Here is a 22,200-nt window from a genome sequence, read left to right as displayed (position 1 = left end):
TTATGATTATTTGTGGGGAAAATCAGAGTAAAAAAGAGCAAACAAAGAGAAATAAACGTGAGCAAACGTGGAAAAATAAAGCGAAACAATGCATGTTCTATGATGAAAATATGCGCGTATGTATAGGGTTAATTTTTTTAAATAATTATTAGCTACATATTGATTTATGTATATAAAGAAATCGTATATATGTATATAAATGCACGCGTACACGAATAATTTAGTGGCTGGAAAAATGAACGATTCAAGTAAAGACAAAAAGGACGATATAAATAAAAATATACACTATCAAAACAAAAATGAAGCAAAGCCTTTGTATAGTAATAGCTCCAATTCTGGAGTGGGAAATACACAAAATAATTTGATAAACAACAGTCACAATTTTGATGGATATAATAATGCCCAAAACAACTATCAAAATAAAAACTATTATTATATGAACAATGATAATAAATATTACCAAAATATAAATAATAATAATCAAAACAAAGTAAATTATAATAATTATATGAATACATATGAAAATAATAGTAGCAACAAAGTAAATAATGAAAAGGATAATAAAGGAGAACAAAATAAAAGTGAATTTCCATATTTTATGAACACTAATGAAAACTACGTAGAATTATATATTAATAAAGTAAAGGAAATATATTACTTTCATGTTTTTTATCATTATTTAAAATTAGGATATCCTGAAAAAGACGCAGCTATTGAATCTAAAAAATATATTTTTATAACGTTAAATAGATATTTTTTACTTGTTAAAAATGCGATATTATCATCGCCTGAATCTATAAAACAAATTAATAATTGTGTATCATCTAATTTGCTATATTATCAGCAGCAAACAAATCTACAAGAATTTTTATTGCATCAGCAAGCAAGCTTACAAAATGGTAATTTGCAAAAGTTAAATTTATACGAACAAATGAATTTAAATAACTTGGGCAATTTGAGCAGTATAGGCATAAGCAATATTAATTTACCTTTAGCTAATAATGAAAATTTATCAGATTTATCTAAGATAAGTAATAGCGAAAATATTTCTGGTCGAAATGATGTGGCAGGGAATACAGCTACTTCTATTAGAGGTGGCAATGTCAATTCTAGCAATAATAATAATAATCGTGGAAATAGTTTCCTTGATAAAAATAATACATATGGTTATGATTCCAATAATAATAAAGAAAATAAATCCATGTATAATAATTACTATAATTTGAAGCCAGACAAAATTAATAATATGATTGATTCAATTGAAGAGATGAAAAAATTAAATAAAAATATTAATGATAAAAAAAATGATGATTACAATTTTACATCAGAACAAATGGGTAGTTTTCAAAATAACATTTCAGGGAGTGGTAGTACTAGCTATATTAATAAAAACGAAAATATGGCTAGTTTCGGTAATAATGATGATAAAAAAAAAAAAATAAGTTTTAGCTTAAATAAGTCTAAAAATAAAATATTTCAATCATTTAATAATGCCTATAATGATACTAATCAAAGAAAAAATTTGAGTGATGCGGTGAGTGAAGTAAGTGATTTGAGCGATGAAAATAAAGGTGGAAATGTCGGAAATAATAATATTGGTGGTAATACTAGTGTGATTAATAATAGTGGATTGTATGGGTTCAATAACATTCAAAATGCAAATTATAGCCAAAATAATACTAATATCGGAGTAAATAAAGGCGGATTATATAACCTGAAAGGGAATAATAACATAGATGGAAGAAATAAAATGAATTATGATAATTTTTATGGGAATATAAATAATTATAACTATAATACAAGTTATAATAATAACGAAAACAGAAATAACAATTTCCCAGCTGGTAATACGATAAAATATGGTATTAAAGGAGGGGAGCAAGAGAACAATTATGGTTTTAATAATAAAGGTATAAATAAAAATTTAGAAACAAATAATAATATGCATGATACCCAATATAATAATGTATTTTCTATGGATTATGGAACGAATAATGAAAATATTACAAATGAGATAAGAAGTGGTGGGCTTTATAATATGAATAGGATAAAAAATCGAGGAAATGAAAAGGACAATTTTATGCATGATAATAATAAATTAAATAAAAATAATGATTATAGAATGGGTGAAGAAAATTATAATTTTGAAAAATCTGGAAATGATTACAATTCAGATAAATCTGAATATGCTGGCGGTGAAATTATAAACAATAATGATAATAATCTGAGTGTATACGGGAAGTCAGTTAATAACAATAATAATTCAAAACTGAATAACTTGGAATTTTTTCAAAATTCTAGTGAAATAACAAATAAATCGGATAGCTTTAAGGGTTATATAAATAATTTAAATGAGCATTTTAGAGAACAGTGTAAAAATAAAGAGTTTTTTAAAAGCTTAAAATTTTTCATAAGTAAATTATTTGCATTAAAAAAGAAAAAATTATTAAAATCGACTTTATGGATAAATAATATTTTGCCAACAAAAGAAGAAGTTATAGCACTGGATATGCAATTTTATCTAAATAATAAAAGTAGGATTTTTCTGTCATTTCTTATGCGTCTATTTTTATCATATTGTTATTGTTTTTCAATTAATACACCATTGCATTATTATAAAATAATGTAATTGTTTATGTAGTATAACATGGATGATATTGCTCAATTAGTTTATTTCAATTGCCTATATTTAATTTTGGATTTTTTTAACCTATTTTTCAATATTTTTAGGGTCGAAACGAAAAATTGGAAATAACATAGATATGGATATCGATTTAATAGGACTTAATTTAAATGACAAGAAAATGAAATTAAGCATAGAAGAAATAGAAAAGAGAGAAAAACGAAAAGAAAGATGCTTTGATATTGGAAAAAACAAGAAAAAGGAATTAGGAGGTGATAATCCTTTTTATCTTGATATATCTGGAGACAAGGGAAGTGAAGAATATAGAAATCTTGAAATTTTAATTGAAAAATATAATTATTCTAGTTGTTATAAGAATAAAAATTTTGTTGGAGAATGTAAAAATATTCAAAAATTTTTTTTCCGATTAACTTCCCTTCCGGAAAAGAAAAATGTAAGAATTGAATTTTGTTTATTTGTATTTTGTGTATATACATATATTTCAAATAATTATATTACACAACAATATAATAAAAAAATACTCCCATTTGATTAATAAACAGCATGAATAACACATAATATATTGAACTTTACAAATATATATATACATTTTGCATTTTGTTCTCATCCTCCTGTAGGTACGAAGTTTCTCCGTTTTAAAGTGCACATATGCATATATTTTATATAAATACAATATCGACAAAAATTATAAATACATAAATGAGCAATTTAGATCTATGCGGCAAGATCTAAATATACAAAATATTTTTCACCATGATGTTATAAATATTTACGAAACGAATATTAGAATTTGCATTGTAAATAATGACTTGTTTCAATTTCTACAATGTATTAACAAATTGTTTGAATTATATCAAAGGCTTAACATAAAAAAATCAAAGGTAGGAATATTTCCTTTTTTCGATATAAAATACACAATATATATATACGTACATATGTGCATAAGATCGGTTGGTGATTATAACATTTTTTGCAAATGGCATTAATCAATTTGTGACAAATAAATGGATTGACAGTTTCTTGTGACCGAACAAACCACTTTATAATATAAGCTGGATTATATACTATTTTCATTAGTAATAGTTAGACGATTATCATTATTTTTTTTTTTTCGGATTTTGGCAGGTTGAATTTCTGTGCTATAAGCTGATTTATCTAACTCTTCAAAATATGCATCAAGAATTTATTATCGAATATTTAACTCTGAGTGAAGAAGAGAAAAATAATTCGAATATCCAATTATGTTATTATTTAAATGAGTGTATAAAAAACAAAATGTATTTAATTAATATCAATATGATATCACCCTTAAATGAAACAGAAAATCATGAATATATATATTATAGAGTGTTTGTGAATAATCATATATTAGCATATTTGCCTACTTTAATGTCAATAAATGAAAATGCTGATTTAAATGTAAATATTGATTCACTTTCCGCATTTGTTAATGAACATAGTGACCCAAGTAGGCTTGAGAATATTCAGAATGATGTTGCTATGACAGATAATAATCCAATTAAAATGCCTTATTTGACGAATTATTTAATTGTTTTGTTTTTGCCCAAATATAGGCTTTTGGCCCTTATAAATATATGCAAGTAAGTTTATTCAAGGATACATATTATTTAACTCGTTAAAACTTTAATTTTATGTTTTAAAACGTACAATTTCGTTCAGAAATGGCAACATATGGAATGTTATGGGTTTATTATATTTATTTTATTGCAAAAATGCAGTGCCTTTGCAAAGAGGAATGTTCGATTTAATTGGCCTCATTTTGATATATTCATATAATATTTATTCACCGTTTTTTTTTTTGTAGGACGAGCATAAAGGTAAATATATCAACTTTAACCAAATTGTTAAATTTTGAAAATGATCACGAATGTTTAAAATTTTTAAACGAGGTTAACACAATTATAAATAATAATGAAGTATTAAGCAAATCATCGCTTGTTAATCTTTTGAAATCACCATTGCTCAAAAATAAATATATAAATCATATAAGATAGGGTGAAATAAAAAAACATAAAAAATATGTACATGCACACTCGCATATGTAACTTTTTTTTGAAAACAATTTAAAACAACGGTTCTGCATTGAGCCATTTGTATATGTAAATGCGTATGTATATATATATTGTTTTACTAATATTTTTTTTATTTTTTATTTTTTATTATTTTTTTTTTATTATTTTTTTTGTCACTTTTGTTGTTAAACAGTAACTTTGATGTTACAAAATATAGTGATATACAAAATTTTCCGAAAAAATATATACGTATATATTTGAACTCGAATTAAATTATCATTTAAATTTTAAAATAAAAATTTGTTGACACATATGTGAGCTAATGCGTATAATGCCTATGTATAGGAATGTATATGTTAACAAAAAAAATATAATATATAATAATATTTTTTACTATAATTCTTATAATGTATCTATGCCGAAACTCGGTAAATTCCTTTTTTTGACTGTATCAATTGGAATGGCATAAACTGGATGCATTTTCTTTAAATTGAATTGTTTTTCTGAATCACCAATATTATCTATCAGACTTAATGCTGCTAATCCAAAAAATGTATGACATATATCAGGAAGGCAATCAGGGTTATCACTGATTCCACCACTATTGATATCTTGACAAAGAAGAATATATTTTTTTAAAGAATTTTTATTAATCCATTTATATTTTTTTAAAATAATTAATGATGAAAAAATCCACCATGAGTAACATGTATCAGTCAATTTTTCAGCTCGTCCATTAAAACCGCCATTATTGGTTTGCCTAAGACTTAGCCAATGAGCTACTTTCTCTTCATTAATTAAATATAATTTTTGTATTAATGCCAAAGTTGCAATACAACAAAAAACGCTAGCTGCATGATATTCATTTCCATGTGTCCATGAAAATGAATTTCCACAAATAGAATAATTTGTTAATAAATATGATGATATCTTTTCGATAGAAATTAAGTGTATCTTATTTAATATCGTTAAGCAACTAACAGCACTATAAACAAAACGTGTATCAACTTCTCCCCATATATCTCCTCTAACTGAACCATCTGTATTTAATAGAGTTAAGATATATTGGGAAGTCATTTCTCGAATTGTTTGCTCATTTTGAATATTTTTATTTATTTTATGATTAGTATCATTTGAAATATTATTAAACTGGTCACTAACCAAATTTCCATAATTTAAATCTATTTCTCTTTTTTCATCCTTACAATTTGCTTTATCTATATCATTTAGTTTATTTTCATCTTTATATATATATGTATTAACTGTATCAAATGAATAATTTAAAATTAACAGTGATAGTATTGCATAATGTGTTGATACAATATGTGAATCGTAATTTATATTATTTCCAAACCCGCCATCTGTATTTTGGCATTTTAAAATAAAATTAATCAATTCTTCTTTTTTATCGATTTCATGGGATAATATTTCACAAGAACAGATGAAATAAAACACCCCACACATCTTAAGGGTTTCATTAAATAGTAGCTCTTCGACATTGGTAACAGTTGTGTATGAATTTAAATATTTAATATGTTTCTCTTCTAAAAAAATCATTTTAGTGAAAGTTTATTTTTGTGAGTTTCATTATAGTGTTTTTTTGATTGAGGGTTTTATAAAAATCATGGGAAAACGATTTATAAACTGGAAATGAAAATTGGGATAAAGTTTTACACAGCATTAATAAATATATAGAAAGGGAAATAAAGAGAAAGGAGAAAATATTAATGAGGTTATTTAAAATAGAGGTAATGAAGATGAAATCAAGTATCAAATAAAATGAATAATATAATATGTCATAAACTACTACTGTATATTTTTTGCATACTAATTCAACTTATTTCTTATTATAAAAGCATTTAGGTATGAATTATTTTGCGATTTCATTGATGGTATCTTTATCATCATACTGATTATGTTATTTATGTGCATATTATATTTTTTATTTTGTTTGTTGTTATCTTTACTGAAATGCGACATATGGGAAAAACACGTCACAGAATAAAAGCATTTAAAAAAATATACGCAGCATCTCAGGTTTTAGCTAGCTGGGTAATTTTTTAGTAAAATTTTGTTTGAATAAAATTTTTTCCTCTTCTTTTACATTATAAAATAATAATTGATTTAACTGTTATATATTTTCTGTATAGTTTACATGTATATATAACAATACACAGAGATATAATTTAAATTCCTACAAGTCAAAAAAAACACATAAAAAATAAGTAAAAAATGAAAGGAGGAAAAAAACGGAAATGATAAAAATATTCTTATCAAAAAGTTATAAAGGTTTGGATAGATTTATTTTGGTTTTATTTTTGATATTTACTATTGTGGGGGCAAATGGCTTGAATAATAAGAAAAGGTTAAGTCAGTGTAAAAGTATATTTAAACATAATAGGGGAGGAAAAAGTGAAGGAATAAAATTGTTTATTCGAAATAAATATTTTAATAAAAATAATGATCTTTTAAGCAAATATAGGAGAAAATGTAACAATATGCATAAGGTAAATATTTTTCGATTAAAATTGAGTAACAATCATTCTTTAAAAAAAAATGTCGATCTGGAAAATTATAGAAACATAGGGATTATTGCACATATTGATGCAGGGAAAACTACAACAACAGAAAGAATATTATATTATACTAATGTAATAAAAAAAATAGGAGAAGTGCATGAAGGTTTATCAACAATGGATTATTTGGACATAGAAAGAGAAAAGGGAATAACTATCAATGCAGCTGTAACTACATGTTATTGGAATGGTAGTGAAAAAAATTTAGGAAATTATCGTATAAATATTATTGATACCCCTGGGCATGTCGATTTTACTGCAGAAGTTGAAAAAAGTTTAAGAGTTTTAGATGGTGGAATAGTAGTTTTTGATAGTAGTGAAGGTGTTGAGTCACAATCTGAGACAGTATGGAAACAAGCAAATAGATATAATATTAGCAGAATAATATTTTTAAATAAATTAGATAAAGTTGGAGCTAACTTTGAATCTTGTATTGAAGAAATTAAAAGGAAATTAAATAAAAAAATATTGATTTTATATGTGCCTGTTTTTGAGATGAGCAATTTTATAACTACTATTGATATATTAAAAGAAAAAATGATTGTATATAAAAATGCCCATGATTTTTATTTTGAAGATATTCCACAAGAATATTATGGTATCTTTTTAAAATATAAAAATTTATTATATGAGCAGATAGCCGAAAATTTTAATACCTTTTTAGATAATTATTTAAATGATAAAGTTATGAAAGTAGAAGAAGTTGAATATTATATAAGAAAACTAGTTGTGGAACAAAAGTATAATGTAGTTATTTGTGGATCTTCTTTGAAAAATAAAAATGTCCAAATGCTTCTTGATATGGTTGTAAAATATTTACCTTCTCCTATAGATTGTATACAAAATTATAAGAACCAAATTATATATAAATATGACGTTAATAAAAAAGGTGAGAAAATTATATTAAATAGCAAAAAAGATGAAAAGAGCATATGTGAGAAAATGGATAATGTGAGCATTGGTAATGATATAAACGGGGGGGTTAATAGCGAAATAAATAAAAATGTTACTTCTGGATCTAATAATATATATGATGAATCTGTAAATCAAGTAATAAATCATAAAGCTATTTCCAATACTTTAAATAGTAATGAAAAAAATGAAAAAGATGAGTTAAAACAAAACGACTTAATTTCAGAAGAATTAAGCAAAGAGAATATAAAAGATTATAACAGAAAGTTTGTGGGGTTAATTTATAAAATTATGAACGATCAACATTTGGGAAATATTAACTATGTTCGTGTATATGAAGGGAAACTAAATAAAGGTGATTTTATATATAATAATAGAACAAAGAAAAGTGAAAAAGTATCAAAAATTTTTTTTATACATTCCAGTGAAAAATATGAACTCGAAAATGCGTATGCAGGTGATATTGTTGGAATTGTTGGATTGAAGGATACCCAAATTGGGGATACAATAAGTAACGTGTTTTTAAGAACTGAATTAAAAAAAATTAAAGAAATACCTCCGATTATCAGTTTTTATATATATAATAAAAATAAAAATGAATATGAAAAATTAATTAATGCATTAATTAAAATTAAAAAAGAAGATCATTCATTTTTTTTTCATATAAATCCTGATACAAAAGATTTACTAATTAGTGGCGTTGGAGAATTGCATTTACAAATTATAATTAATAAAATTCAAAAAGATTTTAATATACCTATTATATATGGTCAACCCCAAATATCGTATAAAGAGACATTTGTTGAAAATGTAGAAGCCCGAGGAAAGTATATTAAACAGTCTGGTGGTAGAGGACAATATGGTGATGTGCATATTAAAATAGAGCCTATGTATAATTATACTGAAGAAGAAGATAAAGAATATGATGTTAATAATAATAATGATGACAAAAAAGAAGAAACAAATGACGATATGGATAAAAATTGTATGAATATTGATACATCAGAAGTAAATAATAATATTATTATAAAAAATGAAATTACATGTGGAGCTATTCCTTCTGTGTATTTTGATGCAATCAATGCAGGCATAAGGGAGCAATGTAATTTAGGTGTTTTATCTAATTCTCCATTAATAAATATTGTTATAAGAATAGTAGATGGTTCATTCCATCCTGTGGATAGTAATGAGCATGCCTTTAAGTTGGCCGCAGGACTTGCAATCAGAGAAGCTGCAAAAAAAACTTCAGTCCGATTACTGGAGCCAATAATGAATGTACGTGAGACTTATGAATATGTAAATATATGGAACATATTTTTATATACTTTTACAAATGTTTACTAATTTGAATTCTTCCTTTTGTTTTCAGATAAACGTAACAGTGCCAACTGAATACCTTGGGGAAGTTATAAGTGACTTGGTTAAAAAAAGGGGAAAAATTCAACATATAGACGAAAGTAAGTTCAAAAGAGCCTTATAAAAAAGGATAGATATACTTTATTAGTGGTATTATCAATTTTTGTTTTACACTGCTCTTAATTGTCAAATTATTATTTTTATGTTTGAATGTAATCAATATTTTTTTTCGTTTCTAATTATAAATACACTCATTTCAACATGGATCTTTGTAAACTTACACCCAAATCAGGTGATGAGTATACCAAGGAAATTTATGCCAGGGCCCCCATGGCATCCATTTTATCATATGTTAGCGACTTAAGGAAAATAACAAAGGGACGAGGTTATAATTTTTGGATGTTATACATTTAAAAATATGAATAAACAATTATAAAGAAATTCATAAATCACTATATATAAATTTTATTGTTTCGTTTTTATAGGGAATTACACGATGACACTACACACGTACTCATTGGTACCGCCCTACATACAGGAGCAGCTTTTACAAAAGAAGGAATAATAATATGTCAAAATTATGCATAAATATATTGATGCATACAATTTAGATATATATTATTTACTTTTCCTACCTAAACCTTTTTTGACTAAAATTTTTGGCTATTATTGTAATAATAAATATTTTTTTTGGTGTTACAAAAAATATTTTCACAGAAATATTTTTGTAAATTTATAGATGGCAATTTTATTTGTATTAATTATTTGGTGTAAGTTTTTAAAATATTTTTCTAAAAAAATAAATGTACATAAGATGAATATAAAAGATGTGTTTCTCAAAGTGTAAGATGCGCAAAAGTATTTAACATATATTTTTTTCTTTTTTTTAGCATTTTTCATTCATTTTAATTTTCAAAATGTTTACATAATTTGGATTTTATGAATTTATAACACATTTTTAAACTTATAAAAAAATTATTTATTTTTGTTTAATGGCTTAAAATATTTTTAAGTATGCATAATGTAAAAGGCTTTATTTTAATTGATGTATATTCGATTGGTTCTCTCTATGGGCTATAACATTTGGGGGATTATTATATATGTTAAAATGGGCAAATATGTATAACTTATTTAATTTTTATTAATGTTGCATTCATATTTTTGCGCATTATAAAATATTTCCATCATGTTTCTTATATACATCATCTATGCTATTTAAAATTGCTATATAACTGTCTACAATTTTGAATATCTTATTTTTATATTCTTCGTTAATATTTTTTATGGAATAATAATATTTTATTTTGTTTATAATGTTCAAGAGTATATCATAATAAATTCCATTCGTTTTAAAGTGTAAGAATAGTTTGAATAGGATAGGATTTGAGAACAAATTAAATTTGTTTACTGTAAGAGAATATTGAATCATTTTATTTAGTCTTATAGACTCAAAAAGAATGTCTTCTAAAATATCTTTTTTTAATTCTATATTATTATTCTTAATTTGCTTGTAAATTTTTAAATCATTTTTATAAATATTTTCATCTTTAATATGGGATTTTAATAGCTCCTCTATATTCTCGTTGGGGTTAAACATTTTTTCATACATTAATACTTGTAAATTAAAATACTCTTCAAAATCTTGTCTATTTTCATATATAAATGAGCACATTTCTTTATTTTTGACATTAGAAGTATATATTTCAATATTTTTAATATAATTATATGAAGCTATACATGCTTTTAATAATAAAGATATATTAAGTTCTATATCTGTTTCTTTATCAATATCAAAAATGGTCAAATGGGATAATGTATAAATATATTGTTTTAATATATTTGCATTCCTATTATTATTTTCTATGTCACAAGTTTCACTGATTATAGTTGGTTGTGCTGTATTCTGTATAAAAAAATGCTGTTTCATAGAAGAGTATCTATTATCATTTTTGGTGTTATTCTGCCCATAACAATTTGATACGTTTTTATTTATGGGTACCTTATTATTATATTTGATATTAATTCCGTTTAATATATCTACAAAGAAAGTTTTATTACAAAGGACTGATGATAATAGTAGAAACGGAAGGGCTAGAGCTTTGTGTCTCCAAGAGTTTTTCATTTTTGCCTTGAAGGGTTAAAGGAGGAGAATTATTTTATGTATGACTATAAGTAGGTTAAACAAGAAATAACAGAAATGTTCTGTAAATTTGTGATATTGCGCTGTTTTTTTATGCTAATTACTTATTTGTTTATAATATATTATTTGTTAGCTTGTTGATTTAATGATTTTTAAATTTTTCCATAAACAATAATACTGAATTTCAGTTGCTAGATTAATGTTATCATTTCATGCATGCTAAACTATAATATGTGTACACATATTTGGATTCATTCATTATAATTTTTGGTGTATTTTAATTTTTTATAGTATTTAAAAAAAGTGCGGCATTCATAATTTAAGTAGAAATTAAAAAAAAAATATATATCTTTGGATTTGTAAACAAAATGCTAGATTAATGCATACGTAAAAAAAAGAAAAAAAAACAATATGTACAAGAATAAAATTTGTTCTATTTGATCATTCTGGTATTCTCAGATTAAAATGAAAATATTTGCAACTTTTCATATCATCAAATAAATTAATACATATACCAGGGGAACTGTTTATCTATTGGGGTTGGAATATTTTGTAGATAAGTTGTACAAAAGACTCTCTTATAAACCCTGATAAAAAGAATAAACTTTTGTGTTTTTATAATATATATCGAAAAAAATAATTAAACTTAAAAAAATAAAATCGTTTGAATGAGAATGTGTAGGGAATAATATCCCGAATTGTATTATGTGAATTTTGTTGCATTAAATTATATTTAGTTAATTTAATTAAATTAATTTTTTAACAATGTGTTTTATATTAAAAATTAAAAAATGCATATACACTATATGAACATGATTATAGTTGAGCACATAAAAAAAGAGCAACAAATTTTGTTATCCAAAAGTGGTTGTTTTCGCATTATATAAAAAGTAGCCCATTAAAATATAAAAAAATAATATCGATAATATACGTATATAATAATTAATTTATATGTTAATTATGTATACTGGTAAAATATGAATTTCTAAGAACAAATTCTTTTATGAAAAACAAAATCTTTTCTTTGGCATTCAACTGAGCAGTAATAAACTTTTTTGCATTTTCCACATCTTTTTAATGTTTTTTCCTCCTACAAATATATAAAATAAATTTAAGAAAAATGCATTGAAATAATAAAAATATGTCTACGTAGAAGTATTTTAAAATTTATAAAATGATAATTGTTTCAATAAAAAAATAGTTTTATCAAAAACATGTGGTATCGCCGTATTGTGATACTTTTCAAGGTTTGGAATACTTTTATTTATTAAGACATACAAAATTACCACAGTTATGCTGCATATATTAGGCATATTAGAGATATAGATAGAAATTTATATGGGGGTGTAGCCACAAAACTTACCTTATAGCAATGTTCACAGGTGATAGGCTTTGCAACGGGTGCATTGGTGTTTGTAACTCCTTCTTTTTGATCTTTCATTTGTCTTAACAAGTCTTGCATAGCTTGGGCTTGGTTCCATCTATATAGATAATTTTAAAAAACAAAAAAAATATTAAAAAAAAAATGTGAGGAATTTAAGCCTAGTTCATATGATATAATGTTATAAAAAAATGTTTGCATATATTTTTTTGGTATTAAACCGATAATTTCTTATTGTATATATATGTATATTGGTCAATGATAATAAAATGGGATATGATATACCATAAGGTGTATAATATTACCTGTTTTCGGCCTTTGGAGGGTTTTTTAAAAATTCTTCATACTCTTGTATTGTAAAATCACATCTTTTAAAATCTTCATTATCATATGTTTTTGACAAGAATGCATCTCCATATATGTCTGTACTGCATATTCGTGAAGCTCTACTATTATATGGTAATTTTTTAATTCGTCCTATATCATCTATATAGCAATTAATTGCATAATAATTATTTTTTTCAGTTGGTACCGTCAATGGAATGATTTGATAAGTCTGAGATGACTCTATTGCGGTATTTATTAAATCAGGGGATATTGTATTTAAAGAATTTTTGTTTTCGTCATTTTCTTCGTTTTCATCTTTTTTATTATTATTAGTATTTTCTTTTAATTTTTCTTGAATTGTTTCTTTTAATTCATCTTTTCCTTTTTCATCAAAAATTATTCTTCTAAAATATGAGCTTAAGGTACTTTGGAATTTTTCTTCCGCTCCTTTGAATTTTAATTCTTTTATTTCGTTGTTTATATCACTACTTATTAAAACATATTTAAATTCAGAGTGAACACATTTTAATATATCGTCTGCCATTTTGTGGGTTGATTGTTTTATAAGATTATATTTTATTTTTTAAGGAATAGAAAATATAGCAGTAATGATATGGAATCAAAAAAGATCGAATAAAACTGATATTGTATAATTGAAAGAGGTAAAATAGATTATGTTTACCTTTCAATAGCTAATTAGTGATTTAAAAAAAATTCAAATAAATACATCCTAATGGAATTTTTATCAAATATAAACATGAATAAACTAAAAAATGAATATTTTATTTTAACATTAAAAGAGATACCGCAGTTATTTTATTATAGAAAAAATACAAAATTTAAGCCATCAGCGGTTTTTATTTTATATACATATTGGTACCATTTTCAATACCCCCGAAAAAATGTAAAAAAAGCACATGCATAAATATAAAAGAAAAACATTAATTTACAATATGTTTAAAAAATAATAATAAAGTTAACAAATTGTGATAATATTAGCATCATTATTTTTAAATGGCATAGATAAAAAACATATATATATATATTATGTATATATGGTTCTTTGTTATTTATTTTATTGTTATTTTTTTTGAAGACACTGCTTTAATAATCTTTATGTTTTTATAAAAAAAACTATTACAAAACCCAAATTAAAGAACCACGATGATTAAAGGTTGCTTTTGTTTCCCAGTAATATTGATAAAATCGATATATAATTTTACAGTCTATATATAAACGCAATATATGTTATTATTATAATGGTAAAAGTGATTGAATTGGAATTAGATGATGGTTTGTATAAAAATAGAAATTATTTAAATACTTATATGAAATATTATTAAATATACTATATGATACATGATTATATGCAAATGTTTATGTGTGTAAAAATAAGCAATTGTTTTTGCAAAATGTATATTAGTGCTATATGGATATAGAAAAGTAATAATAAAAACAGAAAAGATTGAAAAAATATATTAAAATAGTTCTTACATATTTATAATTTCTACAAATTTAACGAATTAGTGAGTTTTTAAAGTGTTAAAGAAAAAACAATGTGATTACCAACGGTTAGGATAATATTAAATAAACATAAGATAAAATAATATATTACAAATAAAAGAATATTTAAAAAAAAAATGAAAAAAAAATGAATATGAAAATTGTATTCATTATAAATAGAGGGAAGGTGAAAATGGAATTCCCCGGCGCAACTTTTTTGTAGCGGTGGTTAAGATTTCACACATATTATCATTATTAATTCCTCTAAATGCGCAAATCATTTGTCTTAGTAGTTCATCCAAACGTCTATAAAAATAAAAAAAATGTTTACAAAAATTAGTAAAAAGATGGGAACATATATATAATTTCTATATGTATGCATCAATATATATACTGCTCACGAGCACATATATACGTATGCCTACCTTAATGTTCTTATTATTGATCCTTCATATATTTGTGAATCCGCGAGAATTTCCATGAAGGAATGACCACGAGCCCATAACAAAACAATAGGCATAATAGCTGATTTAAATTTTTCCAAATAATCTTTTACATTTATATTCATTCCACATTGATTCATTTTATTAGCTATTATTGTTGCTGTTTTAGTTATTTGCTGATATCCTTCGATTAGTATAGGGTCGTTAATGGTAATTTCTTTATTTGTTGATTCATCATATACAAAACATGATAAGAATGCGCATATATAATCATAAGTATATTTACTGAAAAAATTTGAAAAAAATAATTCAGATATAACTAATTCATCCACACTTAAAATTGCACTAGCTATTTGTCCTTTCATTGTAACAACATAGTTTTTTTCATCATTATTATTTTTATTAGTGATGTCATTATGAGTGTCACTTTGTGTAAGCAATTTTTCGTTAATAGTATCAATTTGTTTTTGGTCATTTTCGCCATCGGAACGATTTGTTTGATCATTATTTGTTTGATTTTTTTCATGGGTTTTATATGTAATTTCAATATAGTTTAAGCTTTCTAGTAATATGAGCATATTATTTAATTCCTTTTTTAATACAATAAATTTACATTGTTCAATATTGCAATCAAGTATGTTTTTTTCACATTGCAAAGCAACATATTTACTATATAATTGATAATATTTATTTAAATTTTTATTATTTAATAATTTATTTTTATTTAATATATTTTCATAATAATAAATATTTTTAACAATTTTAAAAAACTCATCATCTTTAATATTCATTTGATTTGAACCAATAACTGGTATATTTTGTTCTCCCTTTAAGCAGCTCACCATAGTATTATATTTATTTTTAACTTTTTCAATTTCTTCTTCAGAAGATTTATCAAATGGTTTTTCTATATTTAAAACAACTGCTGATATTTGATATATGCATTTTATATAAAATGTCATGACTTTCCATTGAGCTTTTAATCTATCATGAGCTGGTAAAAATTCTAAATCTCTTTTTTGGGAATTTTTATTATCATCATCATCATCATTATTTTGAGGAAACTTTCGTTTTTTGTTTTGAACATAGGGAACTAAGCATTCTACGACTAATATATTTGTATTATTTCTATTATTTTCTACAGAGTTTTTTTTATTAAATTTTGTATCGTTGGAACTATTGGTGTGGTTGGTATCATAGCCAATGATATTATTATCATTTCCTGTATTACGATTATTTCCTGTACTATTATTTTTATGATTATTGTTATATTTTTCTTCAGCAATTCTCCCTTCAATACAAATACACCATCCCCACTTCAAGTCGTCCTCAACAGCATATAGTAATCTACCCATGGTCAAATATTGAGTTATATTTTTTTTAGATGTTAATAATGATCTATAAGTTTCCCCCAGTTCAACAAGTTTATTTCGTGTTATGTAGTAATTAGATATTTCAGAAAATGTAGTAATATAATTTTTGAGTACCGTGTTTGAAGTTTCACTATTATTATAATCATCTATTGTTTTGGGGTCATTTGGATCGTTATTTTCAAGTAAAATATGTGTTCCTTCATTTTTTACATTTTTATTTTTTAAAATTGTTTCCACATCGTTTGTTTTAACTTGATTTAATAAATATGCTTTAGTAAATTCTTCCCCATTTTGACCTAAATAAATATTTGTCAATATATTTAAAATTTCTTGACTTTTTTGTTCAACTTTTTTTGATGCAAAAATTTGTTCGAAAAGATTTTTTTTCATTTGATATTGAATAAAAGATCTTTCAATCATAAATTCTGGTGTAATACCTTCGATTCTTAATAAATTTAATATCATATTATAACCTAAATGAAATTGGCTCACTAATCGATTAGCTTCGCCTACAAACAGTTTTTCAGCATCTTTCCAATGTAATGGACTATCTAGCATAATAATAACAATCCCTCTATCATCTAATCCTCTTCTTCCAGCTCTTCCTGCCATTTGAATATATTCACCTGATGTGATTAATCTTTTTTCTAACCCATCAAATTTTTTTAGTGATGTAAATACGACTGTTTTGGCTGGCATATTTATACCCATAGAAAATGTTTCAGTACTAAATAAAACTTTTAATAATGATTCTTGAAACATAATTTCTATAATTTCTTTAATTATTGGTAATAATCCTCCATGATGAATACCAATCCCTCTTAATAATAGTGGTAAAATAAATTGGACCTGTGGCAATGCTCTATCATCATCTGCTAATATTTGAATAGCATTTTCATATAATTCTTTTATGACTTCTTTTTCTGAATCATCAGTTAAATTAACCTTATGCAATGTTGTAGCATTAACTTCGCATTCTTTCTTTGAAAATGCAAAAATAATTAAAGGAGTGTAATTACGAGAGTGACACATTTGAACGATTTTTTCAATATCATATGTATTTTTTCTCATTCGTTTATTAAATTTATTATTTCCACCGCTTTGGTTATTTTCATCTAACATGCTTCTATCTTTCAGTGCGTTAACAGCCTTTATAAAATTATCTTTTTTAAAATTTTTATTTTCATCACATATTAAAAATACACTTTCACTAGATGTAGGATAAATATAATGTTGAAGAGGTGTAGGCCTATAATCTGTATAAACAATATGACATGCTTGGTTTTTAATACTACTAACCCATTCAGCGAACTGTATACCATTTGGTATGGTAGCACTTAAGAAAATGAATCGAACCATTAATGGGAGCAATATAATAGTCTCTTCCCATATAACACCTCTATCTCTATCTCTCATATAATGAATTTCATCAAATATGACCCATTTCACTTCTTTTGTTAATGAAGATCCTCGATATAGCATAGATCTCAGAATTTCTGTTGTCATAACTATTATAGATGCTTCTGGATTTATTGATATATCACCTGTAATTAATCCTACATCTTTAAATTCTTCACTCAAGTCTCTATATTTTTGATTGCTTAATGCTTTTATAGGACTTGTATAAATTACTCTTTGTTTATCTCTCAATCCTAATGCTATTGCATATTCTGCTATAACGGTTTTCCCAGCAGATGTGTGAGCAGATACTAGAACACTTTCATTTCTTTCTAAACATTCTATTGATTTTTTTTGAAAAGTATCTAACTCAAATTTATATGTTCTAGCAGGTGTTATAGATTCACTTAATTTATTATGTACATAACTTTGAGGCCTAACACATTTATGTATGCAATTCACATCGCTACCAAATTCTTCTAAAACTAAAACATCATCATTATTTATTGTCTTGCTATTTTCAATTAGCATTTCCCGAACAGGTTCTTTATATGTGTTCGTTCTTATTTCAGTTTTTGTTTGACTATTTTCTCCATTCGTTTTTCTTATTTTATTATTAAAAAGATTATTACTTCTATTTATACTTCCTGCCTCATTATATATTTCTTCTTTAATTTGCTCTTTTATTTTATTATTACTTTTATGATTACTTATTATATTGTTAATGTTTATCTTGTAGTCTATTGGGGCATTATATTCGGGGCTTTCGTAATTTATTTCCATTTCAATTTCATTTTCCTTAATTTCGGCCTTTGTTGTTTTGTTATTTATAGTCTGTTCATTTTTCATTATATACCCTTCGTTTGGATAGGCTATATTGTCTTGGCCATTTTGTTCTTCTACAATAGCATTTAAATGATCGGGGGCTTTGCTATTATTTGGTAGATTTTTTTTTGTCTCATCCTCCTCAAAAACATTAAATAAGTCATCAATGTTTTCAGACATTTTTAATTTATGATGAAAATATTTCCTTATCAGAAACACAATTTTTCGTAATTCTCATAAGCGCATATCCGAAAAATGTGCATGTAAACATACAAATGGATAAGTATATATATATTTTTTATTATTTATTTATTTATACTTAAATATTTTTTTCATATATTTATTATGTTCTTTTTTTTTTCTTCTTCCCCACTGTATTACTTTATTTATTGGTTAATTATTGTATATATATTTCTCCGAATTTATTTTATCAACGATCATTGAAAACAAATTTAAGTATTTCTTTTTTCCCGTTCAATAAAAAAGATAGAAAAACAAACATGGTCTTTAATCTTGCATAGATGATGAAAAATCGAAACAAATTATATTTTAAAACATGATTTCTATAGAATTGCCATTTTTATTTTTCACATTATTTTGTTGTTTTTTTTTTCAACAATTTGTAAATTAGATATATTTTTTATTTATTTATTATTTTTTTTAATATAAAATAATTAGCGATACTTTATATGATATATGCTATTTTAATATTATAGTCGTTTTTTCGAGTTATACTATAATTATTTTACGTAAAAAAAAAGGGAGCGATTGTATATTTTTTTCTTTTTTTTTGTATATAATATTACAACTATATATATGATGATAAATTAATAGCCATGATTTTTAAGTAAATGTAATTATATATTTCATTAAATACATAATTTTACTTATGTAAAGAAAAAATAAAAAAAATAAAATATAGCTTTTTCTTATGGCGACGGACCTGTGAATATGGGAATAAAGAATTTTTTATTTCATATATTTTGGCCCAATGTATTAAATTGTTAAATTTTATTCCTAAATACAAAACAATTGTATATCATAATTATGATATATAGATAATATTTGAATAATACGCTTATTAAAACTGTATATATGTCATTATTTTTGCATTCACAAGAAAATATAGGAACTTGGTTGCATATATATATGTAATTTGCATATATACACTTTCCCCCGATTTTAGTAATATACTATGAAATAATATTAAAATTAAAAGGCTAGATTTTTTATTATAATATCATTTTATAAAGTTTTGAATGACTATCTTAAGATTTAAACATATTCTTTATGTTGTGTTTATTCAAAGTTACATGAATGAAAAAAAGGCAAGTTTATGTGTATACTTGGAATTTGATAGGACTTATGTATTATAATTATTTATTATTTTATTTACATGTGTACTCCCCATGTTCGGGAAAAAACAGGTTATATATAAAATGTTGTAGGAGGGCTATAAATATACAATAAATTGCTACAGTATTTTCTCATTATTATAAGCATATTACTAAATTGCATTTGTACGTGAAAAAAAAAAAATTATATATATAGCAATTTTTTTACTCGTTGTTACTTAAGAAGTTTATATAATTTTAATATTAAAATTTTTCATAGTTTGCATATTAATATTGTATAAGTTTAAAAAATTGAGTATTATATGCATAATTTTGTCTATATACCATATTTGAAGTTAAAATTAAAAATAAATTATAAGAATGACCGAAAATTAGATGTATTGAATGTTATAAAAAATGGATAAATGATCATACGCATGCATCAATCCGCGAATATATGTATTTTTTAATAAAAAAAATGGAGTTACGATAAATGTATAAAATTAACTCTGTCAGTATACATACAGTTGATGCATTTAGTGGGGTGAAAAACATTAAGTGTATGAACACCCCCCAAAATTTTTTTTTTTAAGTTTTAAAAGACCATATACATTGTAAACCATTGTATTACGATATTTTTGTTTATACATTTTAATATTTTTTAAAGATATACTATATGTCATTTAATTTGACATATTAATAAAATATGTATTTTTTTCAATAAAACATATGCGACAAAATAATCACATAATGCTATATATTACATTTATTATTTGAATTTTTTTTATAATAATTATAAATATACTTTTTACTTTTGTTTTGTTTCTTACTCTTTCTTTAGTAAGCTTTACTTTATAATTTATTTATTCATTTTTATTTCACAAAGTGATTTGTACATTTACATAAATACATTGATATTATGATTAATATTATTTTATTTAAAACATATTAAATATGCATTTTATTTTTGTTAGTTTGGTGATATATATTAATATGTGTTTTATATTTCTTTTCTTTTTTTTGTAGACGTTTTTGTAATCGTGTAAGAATAACTATGTTGTGTTATACATAAATTAATTATTTCATGCAATCAAAGTTATACATTATACATTGGAGGTTATTTTCGTGTATATATATTGATTTTAATTATATTGTAACAGTTTAATCTAGTTTTGTTAAAAATAAAACGTAGAAAATTCGTTTTGATTTGATTACATAAGATATATGCGTATCCTTGTATACATAAGCATATGCCCAAATAAATGTATATGAATGCATGAATATATATGTAGATATATAGTGTTCGTATATTTTTTATTTTTAATTATACATTAAGAAAAAGTTAAAAATTTTTTCCAACATCATTTTATTCCATATCTTATTACAGGGATACATAATAATATAGGACATAGAACTCTTGTTGTTTTTATTATCATTACATTATTTTTACTTTTGATGATTCTTTGTATACTACATTATACTTTAAAAGGTGTATTCAATAGATGCAGATATTTAGATATCGAGGTTCTACATATGATAAAAAATATGTACAATTATATAGTTTGATTTTTGTATTATGACAGTATGTGCAACTGTTTGTTTCATAGATGCATATAATACATATATATATATATTTAACATATTCATAGGATTTGTATATTCGTGCATTGTTTGTGTATATGTGCATAATTTTTTTCATTTGTTCCAGTATACATAGATGTGTGTAGATTGAACTATGGATCTTGAAATATATGTACATACGTGTGAAAATATAATATCACGATTGTTTTATAAGCATAATTAAAAAATAATAATAAAATAAAAGGAATGTATATATTTTTTGTAAAGCTCTATACAAATATGTAGCAAAAATATATATAAAAAAAGTTCGTATAATATATAATAAATATATATATTTTTTTCTTTATAAATATTTTAATTAGTTTTCTTAATGC

The 22,200-nt window shown here is 23.9% G+C and overlaps 6 protein-coding genes across 6 annotated transcripts; 2 read left to right on the top strand and 4 right to left on the bottom strand.

Annotated features, from left to right (window-relative positions):
* Positions 1 to 199: 199 nt before the first annotated feature.
* On the top strand, positions 200 to 4,659 carry PY17X_0103000 (SAC3 domain-containing protein, putative; the record flags this gene model as incomplete). The annotated part of the gene is made up of 5 exons (XM_022957796.1): positions 200 to 2,534; positions 2,731 to 3,077; positions 3,262 to 3,525; positions 3,770 to 4,245; positions 4,470 to 4,659. 5 exons carry the CDS (start codon positions 200 to 202, stop codon positions 4,657 to 4,659), a joined length of 3,612 nt encoding a protein of 1,203 aa, XP_022811221.1.
* Positions 4,660 to 5,079: 420 nt separating this feature from the next.
* Positions 5,080 to 6,234, bottom strand: PY17X_0102900 (geranylgeranyl transferase type-2 subunit beta, putative; the record flags this gene model as incomplete). The annotated part of the gene is made up of 1 exon (XM_722772.2): positions 5,080 to 6,234. The coding sequence occupies one exon, from the start codon at positions 6,232 to 6,234 to the stop codon at positions 5,080 to 5,082; it is 1,155 nt and encodes a 384-aa protein (XP_727865.2).
* Positions 6,235 to 6,932: 698 nt separating this feature from the next.
* Positions 6,933 to 10,086, top strand: PY17X_0102800 (elongation factor G, putative; the record flags this gene model as incomplete). Its single annotated transcript, XM_022957795.1, has 4 exons — positions 6,933 to 9,440; positions 9,535 to 9,622; positions 9,814 to 9,906; positions 10,007 to 10,086. 4 exons carry the CDS (start codon positions 6,933 to 6,935, stop codon positions 10,084 to 10,086), a joined length of 2,769 nt encoding a protein of 922 aa, XP_022811220.1.
* A 603-nt stretch (positions 10,087 to 10,689) lies between these two features.
* On the bottom strand, positions 10,690 to 11,643 carry PY17X_0102700 (liver merozoite formation protein, putative; the record flags this gene model as incomplete). The annotated part of the gene is made up of 1 exon (XM_724597.1): positions 10,690 to 11,643. One exon carries the CDS (start codon positions 11,641 to 11,643, stop codon positions 10,690 to 10,692), a length of 954 nt encoding a protein of 317 aa, XP_729690.1.
* Positions 11,644 to 12,646: 1,003 nt separating this feature from the next.
* On the bottom strand, positions 12,647 to 13,913 carry PY17X_0102600 (MYND-type zinc finger protein, putative; the record flags this gene model as incomplete). Its single annotated transcript, XM_022957794.1, has 3 exons — positions 12,647 to 12,751; positions 13,025 to 13,142; positions 13,348 to 13,913. 3 exons carry the CDS (start codon positions 13,911 to 13,913, stop codon positions 12,647 to 12,649), a joined length of 789 nt encoding a protein of 262 aa, XP_022811219.1.
* A 1,129-nt stretch (positions 13,914 to 15,042) lies between these two features.
* On the bottom strand, positions 15,043 to 19,091 carry PY17X_0102500 (Homo sapiens KIAA0052 protein; the record flags this gene model as incomplete). Its single annotated transcript, XM_724595.1, has 2 exons — positions 15,043 to 15,178; positions 15,298 to 19,091. 2 exons carry the CDS (start codon positions 19,089 to 19,091, stop codon positions 15,043 to 15,045), a joined length of 3,930 nt encoding a protein of 1,309 aa, XP_729688.1.
* Positions 19,092 to 22,200: the final 3,109 nt, after the last annotated feature.

Source organism: Plasmodium yoelii, assembly GCF_900002385.2.
Source record: "Plasmodium yoelii strain 17X genome assembly, chromosome: 1".
NCBI lineage: Eukaryota > Apicomplexa > Aconoidasida > Haemosporida > Plasmodiidae > Plasmodium > Plasmodium yoelii.
The sequence above is the reverse complement of the archived record's forward strand: the minus strand, read 5'-3'. Positions and strand labels throughout refer to the sequence as shown.